Source organism: Branchiostoma belcheri, unplaced genomic scaffold (assembly GCF_001625305.1).
Source record: "Branchiostoma belcheri isolate BF01 breed outbred unplaced genomic scaffold, Haploidv18h27 scaffold81, whole genome shotgun sequence".
Classification (NCBI taxonomy): Eukaryota; Metazoa; Chordata; class Leptocardii; order Amphioxiformes; family Branchiostomatidae; genus Branchiostoma; species Branchiostoma belcheri.
Window position 1 is genome coordinate 1,225,638 of NW_017804476.1, and position 27,965 is coordinate 1,253,602.

Sequence of the window (27,965 nt, forward strand, 5' to 3'; positions counted from 1 at the left end):
GTGTCGGAATCTTGCCAGTTCAGACCCTAAGCTAATAGCCTCTAGGTCATGCACAAACTCTCCATATCCATATCATATGTTTGATATCATGCTGCGGGCTTGCCTTTGGACTATTCCATTTTCACTGGCGGTTCGTCAAATAGTTTCATCAATTTCCGTCTCTTTTCATTTAATCAGTTTATGTTTTACCGGAGGAAAATATATTGTTTTTTTCTCTGTTTCCTCATCCCCAAACAAATAAGGTCAATGACCTGTACCAGACATCTGTCACCATGGTAACTAGTGTTGAGTTACATCATGTTGCAATTTTATAGCAGGAGGGATTTAGACACTTGTCACCATGAATGCGTTTGAGTAAGAATTAACAGAGCAGGCCATTTGCGAAGGTTAACATTATGCATTTACTTTGTAAATGTTACCTCTCTAGTTTGTTTGCTTGTTTCCACCCCCCTTCTCTCTAATGAACAACGTAGTGTATTTATCGACCCCTCATAATCTAAAATGAACCATCCCTGGTTGTAGCTATAGATCATGTCAGGTCCCGGACGCGAAAATGGATGGTCCCGTCAAACCAGACCAGACAGATCAGGACTTCAAGGTCGTTACTGTCGAAATAAGAGATGGCCTGGGCACGATCAAAACTATTCCAGGGTCTCTATCACACGTACGGTTCTAGAAATAACACAATTACCTTTCAACCTCAATGGAACTTGAAGATATAAACGTATAACGTTAATGAAATCAAACTGAATGGATGGACGGATGGATGGATGGATGAAGAAATGTTTTCCTAAGAATTTGTTATGTTTACCGAAAGAAAACATTGTTTTTGCTCAGTTTCCTCTTCTTCTTCTCCAAGTAAATAAGGTCAATGACCTGAACCAGACGCCTGTCACCATGGTAACTAGTGTTGTGTTACATCATGTTGCAATTTTATAGCAGGAGGGATTTTAGACTCCTATATATGAATGTGTTTGAATAAGAATTAACAGAGCAGACCATATGCGAAGGTAAAAAGTATGCATTTGCTTTGCAGATGTTGCCTTTCTAGTTTATATTTCGTTTCCAACTGGCTTGTTATCAAAACATTTTGACAGAGAGTTTTATCACATTTCAAAACAAAACAAGGTCTATGGCATCTATCATTCTATTCCTCCAGACAATGCAATTTGAAACTGTCAGCAGTGGCCAATACGAAAATCAATATACCAATATCTTGGTATACCGGAGAACGCCAACCTTGTCAATAATTTATATTGCACTTACGCACATTTTGTCGGCCTGACGCCAACATTATCAGCCAATAGCTGAGAATTGCACACAAGGAGAAATGAATTGTCTCCAACACGACAAGAAATCAATGCATATACTCTAATATGGAGAGGCCTCATAAGTAAAATTAATATTGGTTTCGTGCTGTATTGTTTGACAATGAGCGAAGTTCTTCTGTCCGTACGATATCTAATGGCGTAATTATAACTAAATGTTGGTGCTAAATGGAGAGAAATAATTTAAATGCATACAGAATTTTATTGAGCAAGAATTGATTTGTACAAGGTATACGGAAAAAGCAGCGAATCTTAGAGACTACATATGGAAATACTATCATCATAATAACAAGTAGTAGGAACCAATAATAAGAACGAAGTAATTATTAACATTATCTATATAGGTACAACATTATTGTTGATTTGATTTGATTTATTAGACTGTATAAACAGATATATACAGCCAGGATTGCCCAACTAGCCGGAGGTTATATTATAAGTATGTAACTTGTTACTAGTATGCGTAAACGCTTTGTCTTCAAGCAACCGGTCCCTCCCCTGGGATGTATATTGGACAATCCCCGCCCCAGATATCTACATGTACTCGTCTTACGACGGGTTCCTGAAATGCCTGCTATCTGCATGTCAGGCTGAACGTTAGCTGATCACATGCCTACATGACCTCGCGGACGTTTAGCTGAGGTTCTCCCCGTGTTGTCTGCCTGTCACCGGTAGCAGTACTGAGCCTGTCAGGCGTGACATATCGTCCACTCCCGGTGTAAATCAACCTGTCCGGCCGGTAGTGTCTTGTGCCTGCACCGACGTCTGCACACAAATTCGGAATAATTCTCGTGCTGCATTTCTGACGGAAGATCGTTCGGAGAAACACACATACAGTGCGGGTCTCTTGGTGGGCACCTAAAGTGTGTTCAAGCAAGCAGTCTATCTCAGTCAGTCAGGCGTTTGTTCAGACGAAATCCGACACCGTGAAAATGTCGCTACCGCAAGTCGTGCACTCGTTCTACAACCGTCTGTCCGAGTTTCTGTCCACATGGGTGCAGGTACGTCTGTGGCAGTATATGGAAGGTGTACACTGTGTGTCGTTAAAGTATTTAGCCAAATATGTGTAGTTAGCGGTTAGAGCGTTGACTAGCTAGGCAGAGCTAGGGGCTTGGCATGGGCGGTGCCCCACCCCACCACCGTCACGCCCTACAAAACTCGCCATACCGACAAAAATCCAGACACAAACCACCTGAAATTACTCCAGGAAAGTGGAAATTTAAGATTGTTTTGGGCTTCTTCTTTCTCAGTTCAAGTGGATCCCGGAGCGGCTACATCGCATGGTACTGCAGTTCGCTCTGAAAGCGCTAGGGGAGAGAACATGGCAACACCAGGACACCCTCCCTCCCCTGCCCGTCCCAGACTTGCAACATACCATGGACAGGTATCTGGAATCAGGTCAGACAATCTACACATTCTCAGATCAAATAAGTAAGTTATCTATAATGTTATGGATGTTCTTAATACCTGACGGCGTTTTTATTTTGCAAACACCGATCATATAGTATAGGTTTATTTGTATACAAAACGAGACCATAGTAACAGAGCTATTTCTCATAATTTCCATAACAAAGACATCGACAGGTACAAGTATGTGCGTTTCCAAAAGCTTTCAAAAGGGTCGTACTATATTGTTTGAATGATGTCAACCAGTCACAATGAGACACAAATTACCAGGTGAGCGGCAACAGAGATTCTAGAAATCCGCCTCAAGGCCTCGAAATTCCTTTAGAGACGTCAAGACATTTCTTAGAGTTGTAAAGTTAAATAAGTAAAAGATCGTCACGTCGTGAACAAAACATTTTGGCGCTGAATTATTATAAAAGTTTAAAGTTCATGCTCACATTTCTGTACCATTGGTTGCTTGTACATTTGGTTTCAGTACAGAAACAAATTGTAGATTTTCATAATTATATATTTCTGTGTGCATTTGCAATTTTTTTTGGCATACAGTGTCCTGTAAAATTGCATTTTAGCCCCTACTGGCTTCCTTTCCAACTGTAGTTTATATTTGGTTTGAGTCTTTGATAGTCAAGTATGTGCCACCTTGCAATTGTAGTTTATATTTTGGTTTCCCCTTCACATGATAGTCTACAGTCTCAGAAGACAGACACATTGGCGTAACTCCAAGCAGACCAGAAGCTTGCCAAATATTTATCTTTTAGTAGGAGGGAAGATCGTAAAGTTTTGTTGCTGTTCTGTCTTTAAAGGAGGAAAATTTACGATCTTTCCTATTCCTTCTGCTTGACGATTGTGTTTAGCAAACTTGTACAAGAGCGGGTGGGTCTGTTGATATGACTGTAGTGGCTGGTCCTGTGACTTGAAGGGCTGAGAAAAATGCAGAAGCCCCTAAGTATTTTAGGCCACAGCAAGTAAAATTTATGGATGACATCCTCTGCAGACTCCAAATCTAATGCGATAGGGCGAAAAAAACAAGGCGGGCCAAGAAAACAAGATTCTTTCATTTTCAAATTTTGAGCTTGTCACAACCCTTGTTAAACAAGAATTGAGGTGAAAAAACGCAATATCACAACCAAACTGATGTTTTATTTTGTATTCCACAGTATTACCTGTCCTTGTAGATGTGTAAAAACAACAATATATTAACAAGGAATTCTAGCAAAACGGCTAGCTGGGACCTACTATACAGGGTTGGATTAGATGTGACGGAACATGTCAGTGTCAACATTTGCGATCAAACGCGAGCAATTGTGCCTCAAGTTTGCTGGATCCCTGATGGTCTCTGAACCGATCGGCATTTGCAACTACTAGTATTTGCCTATTTTCGGTATGTTTTCCTCTAAAATCAGGCGAAAGTTTAATGCACGGTCATGTTATCCATAGACATTACTTGCTTTGGCCTAGCTGATAACCGCCGGCACATGACCAGGCGGAATTTCCACAGGAGTCTGAACGTGTCGTCAAAACCACGAGAAAGGGGTGCGAAAAGCTGGGATTTGTTAAAGATTACAAAGATGACTTTCAGACCACGTGTAGACCACATTTAAGGATTCCTTGTAATCCCTTGTATTATATGGTATAGGAATATATATGGTTTGATTACAGATATCTCAAGGGTGTACATTGATAAGTGCATTGATAAGTCTTCGCAGAGCAGATGCTTGGCGGCAGCTGGGCAGAGAATTATTCCAAACGATTTCATTTCAATAGACTGAATTCAATTTGTGTCGATTCTTTCTTGAATATCCATGTCTCTTTCCCGCCAAAATCCTTCAAAAAGTGTTTTCGTTTCTTCCCTTTTAGCTAACTTAAGACAAAACTTGTCATAATTTTACTTTCTTGGATGACATATCTTAAAGGCAACCAGTGCCACAGTTTTTAGGGCTTGGAAACCCGATTTTTCTAAGTCAATATTCTAGCCATTTATCTACATGTACTTACTAAGTTGAAACAACTATCCCATCGAAAAATTCCCAAAATTCTGACGGAAAATGGTTGATGGGGACAGTCTCAAGATTCAGACAAAATCGGGTTGGGGAGAAGAGTTAAACAAATTTCGTTAGGCGTATAACCTTGTATTTATGGCCAACCCATGTTCACTATGGATACCTTCACAAAAACATACTAGTATAACGCTTTGACCTTTCCACGTGAATAGACCAAAACATTGGTGTAAAGACTTCAGAACAAGGCCGTTCCTTCATGCATGGACAGCCCCAAATGTCAACAAAGACCACATACCGTACATTTGGCCCCAAGCCAGGTTGTCTGCTTTCAATAGTTCCAATTATGGCTGCTTTTTAAGGACTTGCTAATACTAGCAGTAGCTCCAAAACAAACTAAAAGGGGCGACTCATAAATACCTTAAAGGGCATTGGGCTGTTCTTCTAAAGTTCTTGAGCTACATTTTAACTAATTCTGCCCATGGGTGTTTCTCTGCCGACACGTTGGTCTTTCTTCTTTCTCTTTCTAAAATTCTCAGAAATTTCATCCCAGTTAAGTACAAGACCAACTACCTTGGAGAGACTACTCTGTATGCTTGTAGCCAAAAGTTTTTCTATATATTTCATACATTTTACAAAATTAGATGAAGCTTTTTTAGAAGTTTTTTTTTAAAGAAATTTATTGCAAATGGGTATCAGCAACACAGGGTTTCAATGCATCTTCCAAAGTAAGTTGTTACTGTCATAGAGCTTACGGCATCAAAAAAAATAACACAACAAAAAGGAAGAAAAAAACAATACAATACGTAGAGACAACACCGATTGACACACAAGTACATGTACATGTACACCTGTGATACGCCCTTGCACACATTTGATTCACGTAAAGTACGTCCAGGTCACACACTAACAACGTGTTTGTTGACGTTTTGTGACGACTGTTACTCGGGCGACCACCTCGCTCTGTATTGTACCTTACTACTCAAGCAGTGGTGTCTGCAACACATGGCTGGAGCTGTATAACTACCATGTAGATATAGTAAAGGGACAGACCACTAAACATCGGGGGGGGGGGGGGTATTGATAAAGATCATGAAGGGCATTGGCGTAGTTGTCATTTGCTCTATATCTGCATTAGCTAACTAGAAAATCTTATAAATATTGATGTTTTTTAAAAGATAATGCAGGTAGAGAAGATACTAAGAAGTAACTATTTGTAACAACCAGATGTTTGTTGTCACATGCACGCACGCACACACACACACACGCACGTACGCACACACACACACGCACACACACAAAGAGAGTGACGCAGTCACAAACAATGATACAATCATTTTTTTGTCGCACTTAATTTTTATATTTCCCCTTTTTTTCCGTTCAGTGAAACCTCACGTGACCGCGGAGGAATACAAGCAGACGGAGGAGGTGGTGCGGCAGTTCCTAGACGGGGACGGGCCGGAACTTCACAGACAGCTTCTGGACCGCGCGTCCACCCGCAAGAACTGGGTATAACTTTATCATATAACTTCACAATAGAAAATCACAGAGTAAGCTGCAGTACGCTTTACACCATGAAAAAATGACAAAATAGGACATCTTAAGGGAACTTGATGTTACTAGCCCGTAGCTAGATAAAGAAGAAGATTTTAAGAAACGTGCCTATCCCGTCCACAGCTTGAAGACTGGTGGCTGGAGTTCGCGTACCTCCGGTTCCGGAAGCCTTTACCGCTGAACCTGAACATGGCAGGGTCCGGGCCGTACTTCGAGCACGGCTGGCCGCCTCAGGAGGGCACCACCGCTGAGAGAGGGGCGCTCTTCGTGTACCACCTCCTGCAGTTCTGGAAACTACTCAGGACGTAAGTCTTGTAATCTGCCTAAAGCCTCCCTCACACATAGCCAAATTTGGCCTCCTGAACGCTAGCCAAACGCCTACCAAGGTAAGAAGTGGGTCGGCTGGCGTTCGGCTGGCGTTCGGCAAATTCGGCTGCGCTTGCTTAATGTTTCAATATGTTTAAAATATTCCTGAGGTGTTCGGGAAGTTCTAACATAGTTGGCTGGTTTTCGACCGTAAGTCAGCAATTTAAACACCTGCCAAGTCAGCAGTGTTCGGGGCTTGTTCAGGGATCAAATTTGGCTTCAATTCAACTCAAATTCGTTTTGATTTATGTACAAAATATAGGCGTGGACTATATCTAGTCAGAGTGCTTCCGAACACAAGCCGACCTGTTCGTGGGAAGTTCGTGAATGTGTGACAGGGGCTTAATGATAGGCTTGGGCCTTCAAAACGACATTGTGATATCGATGCATATGACGTTTCATTGGTAACTTAGCATGGCTACGTTTCTTTTCCGTGGCAGCACCTTGCTCGAACCCATCCTCCCGATATGAAAATTCGGGTTCTCCTTTATGCCTACAGGGAGCAGCTGCCGGTTGACCGGCTAGCCCGAGGCGGGACCATCCTGGACATGGACCAGTTCCGCCGGTTCTTCTGTACCACCCGCGTGCCTGGTCAGGACATCGATAGGCTGGTCACCGCCTTCAAATCTGGTACGCTAACTCGTCACCAGCCTGGGTAACAGCCTCGTTAGTTAGACCAATGGCTGGCCTTGTTATAATCCTCGTAAATCGCCATTGGTTAGCCTGGGTAACCACCTCGTTAGTTTTGACCAATGGCAAGCCTTGATATCATCCTCGTTACACTTGCTCCCAGGATGGCACCACCTCGTTCCCAGAGTGTTGCATGTTCAGCACCATGGACAGAGAAAATGGCTGTCTTGAGCTTTGAATAAAACGGACTTTATTGATACTCAAACTATTGAGATTTTGACGAGTGACTTTTGGAAAATTACTAAGATGGGATTGTCCACTTATCCTGCGTTTTGAGATTCAATCACTTATCGTCCAAAAGTCTACGAATCCTGATTTTTATGTGTCTTTTTCTTTTCTTGCTCTCAGTGTCAGAGGGGCCCTGTCCGACTTACATGACGTTCCTCCACAATGATCGCATCTTCAAGATCGAAGTCATCGGAGACAACGACGAACCGATCACACCTCCGGAGATCCAAGAGTGAGATTTTGATCCAGTGATTTAGATCATCACATGAAACCTTTCTCTGTCTTCTGCGATATAATGTATAGCAACCAACCATCACATTAACCTGTAGCAATACGTACGGTTACGGGTATTGGTCACTTGTTCATTTAATTACTACGTAAATCCATGTTTTGCTTCTCTTGTGTATTACGTATTGTCTTATGTGTTGGTGGCGGCATGGGTATAAGTCTAAGTTTCTTCCAACTTTCAACTGCGTGAGGTGTATCTTTTATTAGGATGTTGAGACATTACTTGTACATTTGCAGACAATTGGAAGCTGCCATGAGGATGGCAGAATGTGAACCCGGTCCAGGAGTATCTGTTCTAACGGCTGCGGAAAGGGACCAGTGGGCAAAGGTATGTCAGTCGATAGCTGCATAAAACATGCATGCGTTATATTGTGGTCCGTCAGATGGTTGGTCACTTACGGGCGAAAAAAGAGAGATTATATGGGTGTGGGGGGTAGGATTTCAACCATTATAAATCATTCAATCATTTTTTACCAACAATACATTTTCCCTTTCTGTACAGCTAAGAGAAAGGCTGATTGAATTGGACGATGCCAACGCCTACAACCTTGACGTTATCGAGCAGAGCCTGGTCTGCTTCAGTTTTGACGACGCCTTCCCGACCAATCACGGCGAGGTACGTCATCAGAGTCATTCTAATTTAAATATTTCAGTTGCACCTTGAACTGTATCCGTGTAAACATCGCAGGGTTTTAATTTCCCAGATTTCTTCAAGTTAACAAAGTATTGTATTGAGAAGAAGGAATGTATTGTATTGTAAAAAAAAACTGTCACAGTAGCAACTGGCAACCTGCTATAGTTGCCCACTACTGTGTCCTGTCAAGATTGGGCGTTGGACACAACCGTAACCTACGCTGCTCTCTCTCTCTCTTGCCCCACTGATCTTCAGAACTTTGCGGAGTCGCTGGCTGGTTGCGTGCGGAACCGGTGGTTCGACAAGTGTGTCAGCGTCCTGAGTTTCCGGAGCGGCACCATAGCGACCAATAACGATGTACGTACCCCACACCCTGTCCAATAACAACTCATCTTATAAACGTACATTCCTCCAGAACGTACATTCTGCCTGAAAACTGGGCAACAGAAAGCAGACATCTCTCGATTTTAAGCGTACATTCCTCTTTAAAGCGGACAGGTCTTTAAAATAATCTTCAATCCTGTGACGTCATTGTGGCAAGCGGTAGACAGAGTTGCTACAGACCCCAAACCTCTTTCATCTTTACTTTGTTACTTTTTATTTAGAGTTTTTAGAATGACTTCTCATTTTTAAGGGTAAAGTTGTACATACGAAAAAGTGGTACATGAAGGCGATGAAGCAATACGTAGTTAATTGGAAGTGATTAATTTTTTTAACGAAAACACCTGTAAAGTCCTCGTTGTTAGCCTTACCTTTTTTGTCCTTTTCTGTTTACTATAGCACACCCCCTGTGATGGTATGGTGCACATCCACTGTGCCTACTACATCGACTGTCAGCTGAAACAGAACGACTGCACGTGGAAGGTACGGCGAGAGTTGTAGGCCTTTTTCCCCACCAAGGTAAAATTGTCCGGATCGAACCGAATTGATTTGCTTTGATCCGGCTCCGTGCTGGCTTCGAGCAGGATCGAAGCCAGATCAAAGCGAATCGATTCGGCTCGATCCGGACAATTTTACCGTGGTGGGAAAGTGAAAATGGGGCCCTAGTCTTAGTAAGTATGTAGTGTTGGTTTGGGAAATTTAAATAGACGAAAATGACTCTTGTTTGATGTGTCATGACCATATTTGGTCCTAGAGACCAAGGGCCAATAGGCAGGCGGCATTTCTGTATACCATGGCCTGATTGGTTGTTGAGATAATTGGCGATGGATCAGACCTACCAGCACCAGGTGTTAAAAACAACATTGGGATGCCTATTTATGGCAACAACACTGAATAAACAATATTGAGGTCCTGCTGGATAATATTTCCCATTGAATAAAGGCAGAACTCTCGTTAATGACCTTATTTGGTTGTTCACTTTATTTTGTATAATGCTTCATTTACCTGAATGTCTAACCATCATAAATAATCAAAATTAATAAATCATCTACGACTGACATCATCGGATGCTTCCAGGGGCATGTCCCAGACCGGAAGCTGCCTCCGCCCGAGGAACTTGTCTTCACCGTGGACGATGAAATCCAAAAGGCCGTGAAACACACTGAACAACAGTATAACAGCCAGGTATACTAGTAGTTTATGCATCTGTAGATACTAAATCGTTCTATAATATGTTTTGGTGTGAAAAGACACTGCTGAAGTATGGCACAAACAATTACTTTGCCCGCAAATTACGTAGGGCTGTATACCCCAGTAATGTGTGTAATGAGAGTGTGTGAGAATGTGTTTAGCAATATTATACAATGTATATTGCAGTGTGCAGTGTTTAGCGATCCTGTAGTGTGAGAATGTGTTTAACAATCTTGTAATGTGAGAATGTGTTTAGCAGTCTTGCAGTGTGACAATGTGTTTAGCGATCCTGTAGTGTGAGAATGTGTTTAACAATCTTGTAATGTGAGAATGTGTTTAACAATCTTGTAATGAGATAATGTGTTTAGCAATCTTGTAATATGAAACTGTGTTCAGTAATCTTGTCATGTGTTTAGCAATATTGCAATGTGACAATGTGTTTAGCAACCCTGTAGTGTGATAATGTGTTTAACATTAGCAATCTTGTAATGTGAGAATGTGTTTAGTAATCTTCTAATGTTATAATGTGTTTAACAATCTTGAACTCTCTTGGTTCACCCTAGGCATGTGACCTGGAAGTCATCTGTCCCAACTTCACCGACTACGGCAAAAAGTTTGTCCGGAGTTTCAACCTCCACCCTGACTCGTACGTACAGTGTGCGCTGCAGCTGGCATACTACAGAATCCATGGAAGGTAAGGATCATGAAAATTAGACATAGAATCTTAGGCCATTCTTTTCTAATGAAATACAAAGAAGACTTGGTCATACGAATATTCTATAATTTCTAGTACCACACGTATGTCGTCTTACGATTTTGATGTCTAGAATTTCTAACCTGAGGCTTTGACATAACCAACTACCAAAAAATTCCCGGAGCTAAGACTCCATTTTCAGTAACAACGCGTGTATTTTGTGCGACTTACCAAGGAAAACGATCTTACGACCCTACGACAAATGTGATGGGGCCTATAGTAGGATAGTATAAGATTAAGACGTATTTAACTTGTTGATCTTTCGTATGATTTGTCTAGACAAAAAACAAAAACAAAAAAAACAATCGCACCCCGTACTGGTAGTCACAAAATTGTGTTAACGCCATGCTTCAAGATTTCCAGAAAGGACCAATGCAAGTATAAAGTATTGAAAGTGGAGTTTGCTTGTTGCAGACCAGCCCCGGCGTATGAGACAGGCATGACTCGGCAGTTCTACCACGGGCGCACCGAGACGGTCCGGTCCTGTACCCCCGAGGTGGTGGAGTGGTGCAAGGCCATGGCTGAGGAGAAAACCACGGTAAGTCATCAGACCGATACAATGGCCACCGATATATTCCATTATAGCATAGCCTATGGATTTTCAGGATTTCAAGACTTCTAGAGGAGTACAAGAAGATGAAGAAAGACTGAGTGCAGCTACAAGACGTTCCAAGACTGCAGGTGCAGAACACAGTGGAAGAGAGAGATGCATTTTCTGTAGATATTGCTAATAGCGTGGAAGCATGCAGGGGAAATAAATTTTCGGAAAACTGACAAAAGATTGTGTCAGGTCAATATTACACAGTCACTATATGCGTAATCATCCACAAACAGGGTAATTGCCACTATAGCTGCGTGGGCTAGTTCGAATTCTGCCGAATTTGTGCTGTAAAACATGTTAGCGATCGTGATCCATCAGGTTTTTTTTGCATTCCAGGTTGAAGAGAAAAAGTGCCTGATGGTTCGAGCGCTGAAGAAACACGTGGAACTGATGGAGGAAGCAAAGAGCGGCAATGGTAATGGTTAATTGCTGAAAGTTTGAGTTGTGTAACTGTACTGTAAAAGTCACCACAAGCGTACTAATGGTCATAATGTTAATCCAATCATTTAAAATCAAAGTGTTGATTTGGAAGGAAAGATTTGTCAAATGCTAGTTTTAATGCTAGTTTTAGGTTTTAATCTTGCTATTTTTGGCATTATTATTAGTATAGTGCCCTAGGAAATGTATAGATCACGTTTGTCTTTCGCTATTATGGTTAATACATCTTTTAGAATGAAATCCACTACTCTCTTTATCATCTATATATGATATGTAGCTCACGGGCTAAGAAGATAGGTGCGCCCGATACGCCATGATGGTGTTGGGAGGTCTATATACCTTTTCCTAACTAGACTTTTTCCCCCAAGGAATTGACCGCCATCTGATGGGTCTCCAGATCCTTGCAATGATGAACGGCGGCCGCATGCCGGCGCTCTTCACTGATCCAGCTTACGCCAAAAGGTACTTCTTCAGCTTCTTCTGATCAAAATACATGTAGTATGTAAAAATGAGAAAATTGCCTTCATATCGATGTTTTCTTGAGATATGAGAAGCCAAGCGATTGGATCCTTGATAGCTGCATCATCAATTTCAAGCATCATTTTTTTTACTAATTTTAGTTGCAACAAATAACAATTGCACCGATAGGACGTACATGTAATACACCAATGCTGCATAACGTCGTATGATGATGCACTTTACGTATATGTCTGTGTGATTTTGCCGTACAAAAGAATATAAAACGGCATGTTTGTGGAACAATTAAACTGTTCTCCACTTCTAAAAATTGGAATCACCGGAATTTTCCACTAAATCACTAACACGTGTGACGTCAGCAACGGGTCAAAGGTTGTTTGAAGTCTATATCGTTTAAGATTGTTTTCAATAATTGGAGAACAGTTTAATCGTTCCATAATGTATTTTACCAATTCAGATGAACTTTTTTTCGTTCCATAATGTATTTTACTAATTCAGATGAACTTTTTTCGTTCCATAATGTATTTTACCAATTCAGATGAACTTTTTTTCGTTCCATAATGTATTTTACCAATTCAGATGAACTTTTTTCATTCCATAATGTATTTTACCAATTCAGATAAACTTTTTTTGTTCCATAATGTATTTTACCAATTCAGATTTACTCTTTGTGGTAAAAGGCAAGTTTGATTGTTGTGATTTTATCCTGATTTCCAAACATGACCTACGTACAGTGGAGGAGGCGGCAACTTCGTCCTGTCCACAAGCCTGACGGGATACAATGTCACTCCCATCGGGAACGTTCCTCCCATGGTGCCTCACGGCTACGGTTCCTTCTACAAAATCGACAATGACAGGTCAATCACCGATATCTTAAAACTCAGAAAGCACGGCACTGTTCCGAGGTGTTTTCAAGATTGTGTGGGATTCGGACAATACCATTTGGTTGAAAGTTGTTCACAACTGTGTACCAGGGAACTAGTCATGTGAGATAGTGTAGTATTTCCGTGCTGAGTAGCTACATAGCAGTTCAGACTCATGTCAACTACAATATAAGCGCAGTACCTGACTGAATTGGGTGTTGCAGTACCGCGCATGGTCGACAGGACAATATCCAAAGCACGGAACTCGTTGAATGCTACACAGTCTCAGATTCCCAGGCATCTGGTACACATTCTTTGCCAAAGTGTTGTACCAAAAGGCGTAGTCCAAATTCCACCCAGTGTGTTGAGAACACCGCAGCAAAGTGCCGTGCCTGAACGGGTGCTCAGTGGAAAGAGGGTACATGTTGGTCTCACACCACAAGTGCACACCAGATGCATATATGTACCCTGTCTGATACCTCAAGATAGCTCAGTGAAATTTTCGCATGTCAATTCCCAAAATGAAAAAAAAAAGATCGGAATCGTCTGATGATGAATTCATGCAGGCATTCTATAGATGTTTGATTCATATATCTATGACCTTTGATGACATTGGTCGCCATTTTATGAAGTATCAGGCTCGGTACAAACGCTTCACATTCCACTAAGCATGACTTCTTGCTTCCATTGGTGGTGATTCTTTTTTTTTTTTTTTTACGAACTGTTTATTTTAGCGGTGGTGGGGGTAACTTTGTGCTGTCTACCAGTCTTGTTGGGTATACCCCCTGTTCAGGGGCGTGTGTGCCCATGGTGCCTCATGGCTACGCCTCCATCTACAAGATTGAAGCACAGAGGTAACCTGACGAAAACAAAACCACAGACTCCCTAACACTGTTACTTGTCTGACTTTTGTTCCCTTTTCGACTTGCAAAAAATTGTCTTCACTTTATTTGCATATCAATCAATAGTTTGTGCTTAGAAACCTGCATTTCTCCTCTGGTCTCTCAGTCACTGACGAAAGCTAGTGGATACTAGCTGAAACGTCTGACCGTTTCCAAAATCGTATCTAGTTGCTTGAGTAACTGCTTTTTGGCGTATCGAATTACCTGGATGTCTAACCTTAATCGACATATCTCCCTAACAGTGCTTTGATTTTCGTCACGTGTGGAAATGTTTGTGGATGTAGTTTGCCATTGATGGCACACTACAAAGGCCCACAGCGACACTTTTGTCGCCTCCGCAAACCACTTCATCGCCTTTCCAAACCATTTCGCATCGCCTACGTAAACCATTTCACTGCCTACAAAAGTTGTCCCTGTGGGCTTTCGTAGTAAACAGGTTAGAACATCTCCGTAGGTAGGGGCTGGCTATCTTCTGGTTTGTCGCGGATTAACGTTAAAAGTCTGTTTGCTGTGTCCGGTAAATTTTTTTGGGGTTAATTCTGGTACATCCTAATTCTTATCTTCCATCTTCCTCACACTATCTATGTATGTAGGCCTGCTGTTCTCTCCAAGCAGATGTTGAGGGGAGAGTCATCACCTTCTCCTGAATGATCCAGTCAAGCTATAACGATCTCTCAGGGTTCTAGCTAGTGCAAAGTAGCGCAGGGGCCCCCTACGCTATAATTTTGACCCCCTACACTAAATGTCACCCCCTACGCTATAATTTCTACCCCCTACGCTAAATTTCCACCCCCCAAACACATACAGCATAGGGGCATTGTGACTGTATTTCTTTGTTCAAGAATGCCAGATCAAATGTGAAAAATTACCAATCAAGGATACATTGTACAGACCTTAGAAATAATGTTTTTTCCCTTTGGGTATCCCTCAAATGGCCCCTTTTTTAGCTCAGATTTTTAAAAGCTCAGCAACGCGGAAGGAGAGCCCATCGATAGGTGGCCAGTATCACTACACTAAAATTACATCCTAGCTAGAACCCTGTCTCTCCCTTCAACCCCTGCTTGGAGAGTTGGTCTGTTAGTCTAGTAATTAATATGCCCCTTACTTAGACTAGATTTATGAATCAGTCATGGTTCAAATCATGCAAGTTTCTGGATATCCGGAACGTAGAATGTAGATGCATACCGCAAGGTTCTGGATAACCAGAACGCACATGCGTATCCAAGAACGTTGATGGCCCCACGCACGATTCTGGAAACGCATTGGGCTATCCAGAACCGCATACGTACCTGAGCAAGGTTTTGAATAAAGCACGGTTTTGGATACAAAAGGATGTATTAACTAAAATGGCTAACGTTGTACAATCTCCTCCCTGTTGTGGTTCCAGATTTACCATTGCGATGACCGCGTGGAAGAGCGACCCCGAGACTAGTGTCGAGAAGCTGTACTGCAGCCTACGTCAGGCCTTCACAGATATGAAGGAACTGCTCACCACGCCTTCAAACGTTAACAACTGATGGAGATAGACGTATATGTAGCATGTGGTAACACATATATTTACCTCTTGTGGAGGTATTCGGTATAGTAATCTAATATTCAAACTTACATGTATTGTCTCTTTTTTTTACTTTTATCTAACACAAAAGGATAGATGAATATTCGATCCTTTCAATCGGCCATCATCAGGAATTAAAAAAAAAACTTCAAGAGTGTATATCGTTCCAACCAAAAATGATATTTCATTTTGACAATGCTCTTTATTTAGTTTCTCTAATTGGGCCAGTTAGTGACCTTATTGGTTGAGTCGAGTTTTGTCTCGAGCATTGTGATTGGTGTTTCTGACTTAGGGACTAACAGATGCCGTACAAGTACTATATTCACGTAACCCGCAAAACCTAAAGTTGCCTTCCGGTGTTGTTACGTGGTGACTATTGATATTTAAAAAAGATAGAACATGGTTGAGGAAAAGATTTTGAAAAAATGCTACTTATATGTGCCCTATGCAGTTAACTCTATACATATCTAGCAAATATATATAATAGCCTTATATGCTTACGGAAACGGGAATCTATATATGTCAATACTACCTGGAACAGAGACAGGTAGTGGAAGGTTATTGCAACGTCCGGTGACTGACTATGAGCAGATTGACTATGAAAAAATTTCGAAAAATGCTACATTGTACTTATGTGCCCTATGTAGTTAACTATATACATATCTTGCAAATGTATATAATAGCAAGTTATATCTATGTCAATACTATCTACAACAGAGTCAGGCAGTGGTAGGTAACCGGTATTGCAACGTCCGGTAACTGCGACTATAAGCAGTTTTCGAATTCCCGGTGACTGACTATAAGCAGTTTTCGAATTCCCGGTGACTGACTATAAGCAGTTTTCAAACTCTCTTCAATCTTATGACGTAATCTACTCACTACTAGTTGTGGACGATACATTTTGTAATTACGTCACAAAGATTATGTTATACTGGGCCAAATGCTACATGTTATATTGATACTTAATAGATAGAAAATATCACTAGTACAGTATTTACAGTATATATACAGTATATAAAATTGACACAAGATACACAACTATATACACACAGAGATAAAGTGTACTTATGTATCAGTAAGCAAATAATGACGTAATCATCTCACAGATTTCATGTTTTTGTTGCCTTATTACCTTCGCCAAGAAGGTTATGTTTTCAGAGGCGTTCGTGTGTGTGTGCGTCTGTAGACACCATAACTTGAGAAGGCTTAAATGGATTGTCTTGATACTTAATAGGTATGGTAGCTCTTGTGCTAGGGAAGAAGTGACGTGAGTTTGGGCCCCCTAGCGGCTTGCTCTGGAACTGCAAGGCTATCTGTTTGAAAAATATTCAAAAGACGATAACACAAGAACTGGTTGACGGATCTCATGATTTTTGGTGTAAAATCGCCACAAACGGACCAATGGGCGGGCCGCATTTTGCCACGCCCACGCGCTCACGCCTGATTGGCCAAGCCATCCCCGTACTTAATTTGTCAAACGGACCGGTATGAGAAGAAAAGGAACACAACCAAGGGTGGAGACCAGGTGGGAACTTTAAGTAGGTGAAGAGGGCTTCTTCAGTAAGATGATGACGTCATGACAAACCACCGGAAGGCTTTCCACTTCAAAAGTTGCCGAGGCGTCATTTTTTTTTCAAAGTTGACAGCAACATTGCAGCAAAACTAGAGAAAGCATGTGTAGTCGTGACTGGGTTTTGGAAGTAAGGCAAGTAATTTTTATGGATGACATCAGCGCGCGCATTATATAATTTTCGCGTGATTTTAGAAAAAATAAATTCTGTTGCCCTCTGACAGTGGTCAACATGCTGCAAATGGGCAAAGATGTCTGTTGCCATGCCGGAACGTGGATGGCAGATACATGTATATATGAAGAGGTATATATGAAGAGAGAAGACAAGACAAGGCTCTGATAGTTTTGTCTTTTACTTTGATGCAGTGATGTATTTCATTCCTTTTATGTTCTCACCGAATCAAAACCATTTGTACACTGATGGAAACCTTTGTTTTTCAAAGTTGTTTCAATTCAGTGACAAATGTATGTTGTAATAGTTGGCAGTAAACGTAGCACAATATGGGTATCATTTCTTGCTTAACAAGGTTTACGATGTCAAAATTTGAGAATGTAGGAATCTTGTTTTTTTTGCCCGCTTTTTTTCGCTCTATCGTATTAGATTTGGAGTCTGCGGAGGATGTCATCCATAAAATGTACTTGCTGTAACCTAAAGGATGAGCTTTGGTACCTAACTTAACAGGAAAGGTCTGCCTTTCTTTTGTCTTTGTAGACTCCGTCACCCAAACAATTCGAGAACCATTTCACCTTCTTTAGCCGCGTTCACCTGGGTTAGGTCAGGAAACCCTGTCTTTGATGGATTGTGCATGAAAGAGGGGTTCGGCCCGACTAGAAAGTGAACGCGGTTGAATTTCTTTCCAAGTGTAGCACACAAAGCACGTTTAGAATTCCTTAACCACCTCGGTGGCGTTTGAACTACAATCTTACAAACGTCATCTTTAAGTCTTCGTTGTATAAGGCCACACCGACTTAATTTTATGGATGACATTCGCGCGCGCATTGATTTTCGCCTGTTCTAAAAAAAAATATTACGTCCTCCGAGGCTCTGGCCTGGCTCTAGGCCTGGGTAGTCCATGGTAGCTAGTGACAATACGGAGCCTGTGGTAACTCTGGAGGACGGCACCCAGGCTACCGAAACTCCACGACTCAAGAACTCAGTACATGCGTACAGTGCCGATTAAAAAAGTTCCGCAAAAAGCCAGCATGTGCCGGCTTGTCGTATACTTCGCTATGTAATGCCGCAATTTCACAATACCAGCTTTGTATTCCTGTGGGTTAGTGCCATTTTTATTTTTGGCCGGAATTTTTTTATTCGCCCGCGCGCACTAGTTTGGGGGTCTTTAGAGGATGTCATCCATAAAACTTAGTCTGTGTGGCCTAATTGGTACGAATAAAGGCTACCGTTAGAAGGTGATGTTTTACGTACCATGGTGACCACGTCTGTTTTCCCCTAGGATGAAGAAATTTGTTTTAACACCTGCATTTCTCCATAGAACTTGAAGATTACCAAACCGTGGCTTCGTCTTTAGTTCAAAGAGTTGTTCAGGCAGGTTACTCACCTGTGGAAACCTTAATTGGCACTTAAGAAGCTTTCAAGACGCGAGAGGTTTATCTGGACTTTTAAAGACTTACCGCGCCTTTGGTCAAGCTGTTCTATAAAAGCCGACGCAGTGGAAGAAAGATCACAGTCGACGGTACAGCCAGAGTCATCACAACATCGAACATTGCCGGTATACAGTCTAGGGCCCAGGAACACTGTCTCACTTTACAGTCGATCTTCTAAGAAGGTAATGTATTGATTTGCCTTTATTTCTATCTCATTTTTGCCCCCGATTTTGTAGTAATTTAGACCACACCGACTTAATTTTATGGATGACATCCGCGCGCGCATTGATTTTCACCTGTTCTCAAAAAAAAAAAAAAAGATCGCGCCCTCCAAGGCTCTCGCCTGGCTCTAGGCCTGGGTAGTCGGTGGTCGTTAGCGACAATACGGAGCCGGTGGTAACTCTGTAGGGTATGGCACCCAGGCTACCGAAGGCGAGTAAGAACAGAGTACATGTATACGTACAGTGCCGATTCATAAATTTTGCAAAAATCCAGCATGTGCCGCGCAAACGTGTATACTTCGCCATGTACTGCCGCAAATTCATGATACCAGTAGTAGCATTTTTGTTTTTGGCCGGATTTTTTTATTCGCCCGCGTGCACTAATTTGGGGGTCTTCAGAGGATGTCATCCATAAAATTAAGACGGTGTGGCCTTGCAAAAGTTCTTTTCCGGACAAAGTTAACCATAGTTTCGTGGTAAGACGAAACTACGGTGCAACGACATCATGCATTTGAACTAGCGAAAGTACTAGTATTCTTTGCTTTTCCAAATCTAGAGACGTATTACCAAGATGTTGACATAAAAAGAGAGTGATAGGTTTTTGATGAATGTGTTTCAGGCCTGAGAGACCACCATGCGCTGGTTTGTAGTTGCGCTCTCCGTGGTGGTTCTTGTAACGCAGGCGTTGGAGGGAAGTCCGGTGAAGAAGAGCGGGGACGCCGCCGGGGGTGAAGCATCGGAGAAACAAAAGAAGAAGGTACGTTCCACCAGTCATATGTTCTTTTCTTTAAACTGACAATCCTTGTATATTTCTTTGATTTGATTCAAGATTTTATCCCTGATTAAAGAACAAAACTAGATCAGAAACTTCAATTTTTCTGGCCATGGGATAAAACAAAATCATGCCCCACAATCATGCAAACTCTTGCAGTTTTCGGGTAGTGTGATCAAGGGCATTTTCCTTGTGATCAAGGGCAAGTTTTTAGTCATTTTCTACCAGTAAACTGTTTTAATCTGTATCGGTATAGCCGGTATAACCGCCCTGCGGCGTAACACACCCAGCTTCTGTATCTGTATCTGTATAGCCGGACATAACTGCCCTTCGGCGTAACACACCAGCTTCGCAGCTGGCTACATTACACCGAACGACTTGTCACACCTCAATCTTTGCACATTTAATTGCAGAAGTTGTTTAAAGCTCTCTAGTGATGATGCCCCAACTGTGCTTGGTGGCAGCGAGTTCCACTCTACGATAGTTCTGGGAAAAATGCGAGTTTTTGAACACCTGATCAGTTCTTGGTTGATAACTCTGATATTTGAAGGCATGACTGTTTCTTGTTCTTTTCTGGACTGCCTTATTGTTGTTGAGATTTCGTCCTCCTAGGCTCTGGCCAAGCTACAGGCCTGGGTAGTCCATCGTAGTTAGCGACAATACGGGGCCGGTGGTACGGCACCCGGGTTGCCAAAGCTCCACTACGACTCAAGAACTCAGTACATAAGTACAGTGCTGATTCATGAATTCCGCAAAAGGCAGCATGTACCGGGTAGTCGTATACGTCACTATGTACTGCGGCAAATTCACAATTAATACCAACTTTATATTCCTGTGGTTTAGTAGCATTTTTATTTTTGGTCGGATTTTTTATTCGCCCGCGTGCACTAGTTTTGGGGTCTTCAGAGGATGTCGTCCATAAAATTAAGTCGTGCGTCGTCCATATCGTACTTAAACGCTGTCACTCTTGTGTTTACCCGTCCTTAACTGCTGTATCCTTTACCGTTCTGTTTCAAGCTGCTTGATGACGTCATGGAACAACTCCGCGTCTTGGGGTCTGAGAAGAAACAGGAGTCCCGTCAGGCCGTGCTCGGAGGTACTTTTAACCCTTATCCTGTTGGCATTTTTTACACGCAATATTTGTCTTCGTCAGAAGGACTATGAAATTGTCTCGCCGGAGTGTGGGGAACTGCGGATTTTGCGATATAACTCTGGAAGGCATGATTCGACGTCCATGATTTTTGGCAGGCAGATTACCATTGTTGAGGCCAAATTCAAGTACAAGTTTCGGCTTCGTGGGGGGTCCGTGCGTCACGTTAGTGCACCTTTTGTGTTTGTGGCTTGTTAGCAAAATAACTCAAGTATTTGTAAAATGTTGATTATAATTCTTGGTGTGGTGCTAACTATTGTCGGGACCAAGGTTAAGTTCGTTACTGAGCTTCGTGGGGGGTTTCGTTGTGACTACAGGGGGCATTTTGTTAATTTTTCTTGTGAGCAGGATAACTTTTGTATGTGTGGATGGAAGTTAATGAAATTTGATAGGCATGTTACTGTGGTGATCTCCAAGATTGAGTTCAAAGATGAGAGTCGTGGAGATCGTTATGTCCCCGTAATAGGACCTTTTGTGTTTAGAAATCCCCCACCTACATCTGCTTGGAGACAGCCGACAGCTGGCTATAGCCGTTACCGCCGGGGAACCCCATAATGGGATGGGATCAAATGACGTTACATTGAGGGATTGTACTATAACTTCAGCAGGGGGAGGATAGGTTGGACATATGTCAGATTATTTTCTACGGCCACACCAAGTAATTGCTATGGATGACGTCCACTGGAGACCTTAAATCTAATTACCTTAAATTTAAGGCAAGCGCGCAATAAAAACACGAATGGCCGAAAAACGAGATGCCTAGATTTGGAATATACTAACTGTAGAAGTACAAATGTTAGGACACAAAGAACACAAGAAACAAGTCTTCTATTTGTCATAAAGACAAATTAACAAAACAGCAGTAGTCACCCTGTTCTGATTCTTTCCTTTATAACATCTTCTCTTATTATATTTTGCGGCGCTGTCGTGACACTTTCAACACAGTAAGAATTTCTTGAACGTTTTTTTTCCCAGTAACAGTCCAAACTCAAATAACGTTGGGGGGGGGGGCTAACATGGGTGACGACGCATCTGTATAATCTGTGGCAAACCGTTTCAGGGTGTTCTGTACCATAAAAATAGTACAGAGATTCTTTTGTTCTTTAGACCAAATTGATTATTAAAAAGAGTGAAGAATACGCATGTTAATTTCTCTAGAACGATGTACCTCTGACGAAGACATGAGATCTCCGACCTCTAGTTTCAAGTAATTTGGAGTCTTAATCAGGTCACAGACCCCTGACTTTTTTTTTTGCCCTGCGGTCGCGTAGTTACTGTCCCCTATTCCTCTATCCCTACCCCACTATGCCTTAATCCCTCAATCCCTATTTCTCAATCCCTATCCCTCAATCCCTATCCCACTATCCCTATCCCTCTACCATCCCTATCCGTATACCATGGTAACTAGTATTAGGTTACATCCTGTTGCAATTTTACAGCAGGAGGGATTTAGACTCCTGTTCGACCATACATATGAATGTGTTTGAGTAATGATTAACAGATCTTGAGCTGACCAAATACGAAGGTTCATGTAAAAATTTTGCATTTGCTTTGCAAATATTCCATTTCTAGTTTATTATTTTCTTTTTACCAGATGATTGTGACTATGCCTGTGAGACGACCTACTCCTACTACTCCAGCTGTATCCCCCAGTCCTATGTGTGTGACGGAGATGAGGACTGTACTACCGGAGAGGACGAGTTACACTGCTGGGGAAGTAAGGAAAACTTCGGGTTACTTAGCTTCGGGTTAACGGCTCCCTTACGCACATATAGCCTGGATGCCAGATCCTGGCTCGGCACAATACTAGTAGTCTCTTCGGCTAGGGAAAGCCGCAAGCCCCACTCTCAGTGTTCTGTATCTGTATCGGTATAGCCGGTATAACCGCCCTTCGGTGTAACAGTCACCAGCTTAATGTTAGAACTTGGGGCCTACTTTATCTCTCAGAATCTACCTGACGGGGTGCCTATGGTAATATTTTCCAAGCCAAGGAGATAGCCTCACGTACACTACCCCTGGCAACAGTCTGGCACCCATGCTAGCACATGCCACAAATATGCAGTTAAATCATATGATCGCGCATCTTATCCAGTTGCTTGAATAACACTTTGGGCATCATCTTATTACCTGGATGTCTAACCTTCATCGACGGATCTTGCTTTATATTGTCAGGCTAATCAAGGCGTTTGCTAAACGTGCCGGTGCATGAAAAGCCATTAGAATATGTTGGGCCCTTATAATTTCGCCCATTTTGTTCACAGGTGAACCAGTCCCTGAGTTTGAGCTCTACACCGTGCACCCCCCTCCCATCATGGGCGGGCCGGGCACCTATCCGGGACCAGGTACAAACAAAAACAATGATGCAAGTTATTACCTTCGTGTATGGAAGTATTGTTTAGGATGGGCTTGTCTGTGGGTTTTGTGTGTATGCCTAAGGACATGTTGATTTGATTATATGGATGACATTCCTCTGGGAACCCCAAAACTGACGCGAGCGTGGGAATAAAAAAAGTTTGGCAAAAAGAGTTTTCTTCATTATAAAATCTACGTGATCACGGAGGTGGAACAAAATGACTAAACACACAGGGCATGGTATGGCGAATGATAACAGACTCTTCATTTTCATTACTTTACATTTTCTTTTCCTGATTTTGGCATTCTATGACATTAGTATCGTTTTCCAATACTTTTTTTTGCAACACCTGTACATTCATTTTGTACAATTTACAGTATGGTCGAAAACCTGTTTGGTGTGTTTTTTTAAGACCACGGGTATGTTCCGGAAGATTGCAACTTCTTCTGTCCAAATGACGCGTACCACTACTGTGTTCCGGATTCCTGGCAGTGTGACGGATATCCGGATTGTTCCAACGGCACTGACGAGCAGCACTGCGAAGCAGGTAATGGCTTTCTGACTTAGTTTAAACTGTCTTGACATTTTTTAAAGAATTAGAAATAGCCACATTGTATAAATAGAGGTTAAAGGTTATCACAATACAGGAGCACAGTCATTGAAGATACATATGTGTATTATATTTATAAAGTTCTCTAAATGCTTTTGAAAAAAATGGTGAAACGATTGCAACGATATTTGCATGACTGTCTCAACTTTCAAGTTATTTCTTGACCTTACTATGTTCTTAAAAATTTTTAGTGGGACTCACTTTTCTTTGTTGAATATTCTTCCAATGTATCCCTAATAATTATATTTCACCACAGTTGGTCCTACAGGATTCCCCACTCACTACCCAATACCACCAAGTGCCTACCGACCGGATGGTAGGTATAAAATTATTTCATATGTACATAGGTATGTATTTCATGGTGTGTGTGTGTGTATGGTGTTCAGCACCAAGGACAGGTATGTGTGTGTGTGCGTGTGTTTGTTTGTTTGTTCGCAAATGTAATGGAAGATGATAACCAATAATCTCTGGAACTGTATAGGTATCAATTTGTAATCTAGTACTTTAGTACATACTTATGTGTTAATTATATGCTTTTGTGTGAAGTTATACCTAAGTATCTAAAAAGTTTTAAATGATGGGTATCTTCTACAAAACCACCACAATGGGAACTGTATATTAATATCATATTTATTTCATTTTCATTAAATAATCTACAGTGTACTATCCGGAAAACTGTACGTTCCTGTGTGACAACGACATGAACGGATACTGCATTCCGGAGTCCTGGGAGTGTGACGACTATCCGGATTGTCATGACGGAAGCGACGAGCTTCACTGTGACGGATCCGGAGGTGGGTTATTATAGTTCAATAAACACCAGTCGCCAGACCAAGCATTTGTGTTGACATTTTATTGTTTTATTATGTTATTATTGTCCTATTCATTCACTGTTTCATTCTTTCTCGGGGTGCATTCATAATCATGTACCTGGGAATGATATTTGGTGAAAATATTAAATATGCTATATTGTAATGCAAACTTTGATGGCTTTTCACAATGGTCTTCACTCCCAGTCAACAAGATTCTTCTAGCAAATTAATATCGGTCATTTCTATTCAGCATTACAATATGGGGTAAGCCTGGTTACGTTGTCATTAAAACACCACTATACAATGTGCATTTTCTTCTGTCTGTATAATGTAGGGCATCACGTCGTTTGCGACCCGACAACTTTCCTGGGACCTGGAGCAGGTAAGAAATAATTTTATCTCCACAAAGATGCTAAAGAACGACCTGTTTTGCTAACTTGTCGATGATTTACGTCAAATTCCTTAATTCAAGTGTATTGTTCTTGTTGTTTCGGGTTTATCACAGTGCTGCATCTTTTTTTTCTGTACATATAGAAGTGCCTGTGATTGTTGGACTCCTGGAATCCGTGTCATCCTTACCAATTCACGACCTGATGGCCATGCTTAATGGTAAGTATGAACTGTAATTTAGTGTAAAATGGGCTGTGACAACTTACTTCTCCATGCAGGACAATTTGTACATACTCTGGGGAAGAAAAATCTACTTTTCAAAAGAGACGCTACGCAGCTGATTTTAGGTACTGCAACCTGCACTCTAGCAAACTCAATTTACGATATGTAATGTAATGCTAATATACATGTATTGGATTGTCATCAAATGTCCATGTTGCAATATTCAGCTCAGTCATTAGATGTCTCTTTTGAGCCGTGCAGTGTTCTTTCAGGATTTTTGCAGTGTAACATGATAGAGATAAGAAAAATATGCACTTCTATATTTATTAGGGTCAAAGCACAATGGAGGGCCGCTGCCAGATGGTTTTGGTATGCCTGGCGGATTTCCAGAACCTCACGGATTTCCGGAACCTCACGGATTTCCGGAACCTCACGGATTTCCGGATCCTCACGGATTCCCGGAACACAGTGGATTCCCTGAACCCCACGTGGATCCAACTGATCCATACTTGATTGGTAAGACATTTTCTTTGCAATTCCTATCAGTGAGTGCTATGTAGACATGTCACAACGTGTCAGATCGAAGACTGGCGTCACACAGTAAGAAATATGCTAACAAACAATGTTTTCACCTCAGGATTATTTTCATCGATATCAATGAGTGCCCTTAGAAAAATTCCAAAAGGCCTGCTTATGTACACTTATCTCATCTTAACTATATCTTAGTTCAAATGTGGTTACGGGATTTCATACATTATCCTAATTTGCATTGACTTAATTTGCATAAATGGGAAGTTAACATGCTCCCGTAACCAATTGTTCAACCGTTGGGGCTCCACATATGATTTGGTTCCTTCTTGGTTTTCTGTTCCTTTTTTGTTTCACTTTATAGTGCACTTTTATATAGCCCATTATCTAATTCCCTCAGACATTAGGTACTCAATGTGGCACTTACAATGTTTATCTGTAAAACTCGTCATCTCTTTGTCATAGATCATGGGATGTTCGGAGGGCCTTACAGCTACATCATCAAGAAGTCTTCTCAGGCGAAGAAATCTGCTATCCAGGCCGCCAAGGAACTGAAGACGGCTGCTGCAAAGAGGAAGGCTGAACTTCAACAACTTCTCCGCCAGGAGGCACCCAACGGGAAAGCCGTCCTTGCGCATGCCCAGAAGCAAGCCAGAAAGTGGTTCAACTCCAAAGTGCGAAGCGTCGCGTCATTGGTGAAGACCTACAACCACGCGACACGTGACCTGGCCAACCTGAAGCGCAAAGCTGAGGCTCCGAAGATATAAACATCTGGTCTGAAAAATTTCTCTTTTCATTAAAGAGAGGGAATCGAACGGACATGGAAAACGACATGGAAACAACTTCTTGATAGAAGCTTTAATACTGTAGGCAACCTGCTTGCATGTGTACACGTGCGTGTATTTGTGTGTGAGCATATAGCATAAACATTTATTCATCACTAAATGAAGTTTCCTTCAGATGTTCCTTTTGGCGGGTTGTTATTGAGCAGTATATGTATACGAGTGTTTTGGGCTCCACCTGGAATGTTCAGAGTGTGATTCACCCATTGTGTTTTACAGTTTGCTATATATATATACATACATACATACATACATGCATACATACATGCATACATGCATACATACATGTGTGTGTGATTGTGTGAGCATAGAGCAGAAACGTTTATTCATCAATAAATGAAGTTTCCTTCAGATGTTCCTTTTGGCGGGTTGTTATTGAGCAGTATGTATACGACTTTTGGGCTCCACCTGCTATGTTCAGAGTGCGATTCACCCATTGTGTTTTACAGTTTGCTATATGTATATATATATGAGGGCATGGGGGGGGGGTAGTGATTACGAATTATGCTGGTCTTCCAAAGTAGACAGGCACCGTTTGCACCTAAACTTGTTGGGAAGAATGCCTGCAAGCCTGGGGCGTAATCGGCCGTTTTGATATTACATGTACATAATTCGTAGCCAGACGACTAAATGGTTCATATACAACAGCATATAGCGTATGTAATCGGTGAAGTCTATGAAAAGCTTAAAAAAAGCTATATTAGTGATTTTAGTGATAGTAGATTTTCATGTAGGAGGAATCAGCTTGCCCGAATGCAACGTAACATGTAGCCGCTGCTATTGTGAATTTATCGCAGACCGTTGACAGTTCCACTCCTACCTCCCTCAAGTGCATGCCATTTTTTTCTGTAAGGTTTGGCCAGCTTTAACAAGTCCCTGTACTTTACGGACGCTCAAAAAGCGAGCGCGCGCGTGTGGTTTTCACCATACATACTGTGTGTTTTACTATGAGGATGGCGTTCAGCACCAAGGATATAGGTACCATTTGCATTAGAAACATGTGGTGCCGAGGCTGATTGAATTAGCAGATTCCGGCTACTATACTTTGACCAAATTGAATACTTATTGCTGCTGACACTGCCTGTGTGTTATTTTGACACAAACTAGTCCGAAATGTTGAGCAGAGTGCCATTATTTTATTGTGGGGATTGATTTTTGGCGGTAAAGTAGTTGTGGTTATCAGGGTAAATTAGACCAGCTGTTGTACACAGCTGTGTAAAAGTCACAGTCCACTCA

General features: G+C 41.7%; 2 protein-coding genes across 2 annotated transcripts; both read left to right on the plus strand.

The window, feature by feature from the left end:
• The first annotated feature begins 1,942 nt into the window (after window positions 1-1,942).
• LOC109486559 (peroxisomal carnitine O-octanoyltransferase-like) lies at window positions 1,943-16,758 on the plus strand. The gene is made up of 18 exons (XM_019790407.1): window positions 1,943-2,329; window positions 2,579-2,726; window positions 6,117-6,241; window positions 6,410-6,591; window positions 7,152-7,282; window positions 7,691-7,802; window positions 8,096-8,186; window positions 8,361-8,474; window positions 8,748-8,849; window positions 9,273-9,356; window positions 9,951-10,058; window positions 10,628-10,758; window positions 11,233-11,356; window positions 11,756-11,834; window positions 13,326-13,333; window positions 13,764-13,793; window positions 13,873-14,051; window positions 15,487-16,758. Exons 1-18 carry the CDS (start codon window positions 2,261-2,263, stop codon window positions 15,614-15,616), a joined length of 1,947 nt encoding a protein of 648 aa, XP_019645966.1. The 5' UTR covers window positions 1,943-2,260; the 3' UTR covers window positions 15,617-16,758.
• Window positions 16,759-18,882: 2,124 nt separating this feature from the next.
• Window positions 18,883-26,931, plus strand: LOC109486548. The gene is made up of 12 exons (XM_019790387.1): window positions 18,883-19,011; window positions 19,670-19,807; window positions 20,840-20,918; window positions 22,567-22,689; window positions 23,234-23,314; window positions 23,738-23,872; window positions 24,192-24,251; window positions 24,595-24,729; window positions 25,082-25,129; window positions 25,282-25,356; window positions 25,690-25,875; window positions 26,353-26,931. The coding sequence occupies exons 2-12, from the start codon at window positions 19,685-19,687 to the stop codon at window positions 26,652-26,654; spliced, it is 1,347 nt and encodes a 448-aa protein (XP_019645946.1). The 5' UTR covers window positions 18,883-19,011; window positions 19,670-19,684; the 3' UTR covers window positions 26,655-26,931.
• Window positions 26,932-27,965: the final 1,034 nt, after the last annotated feature.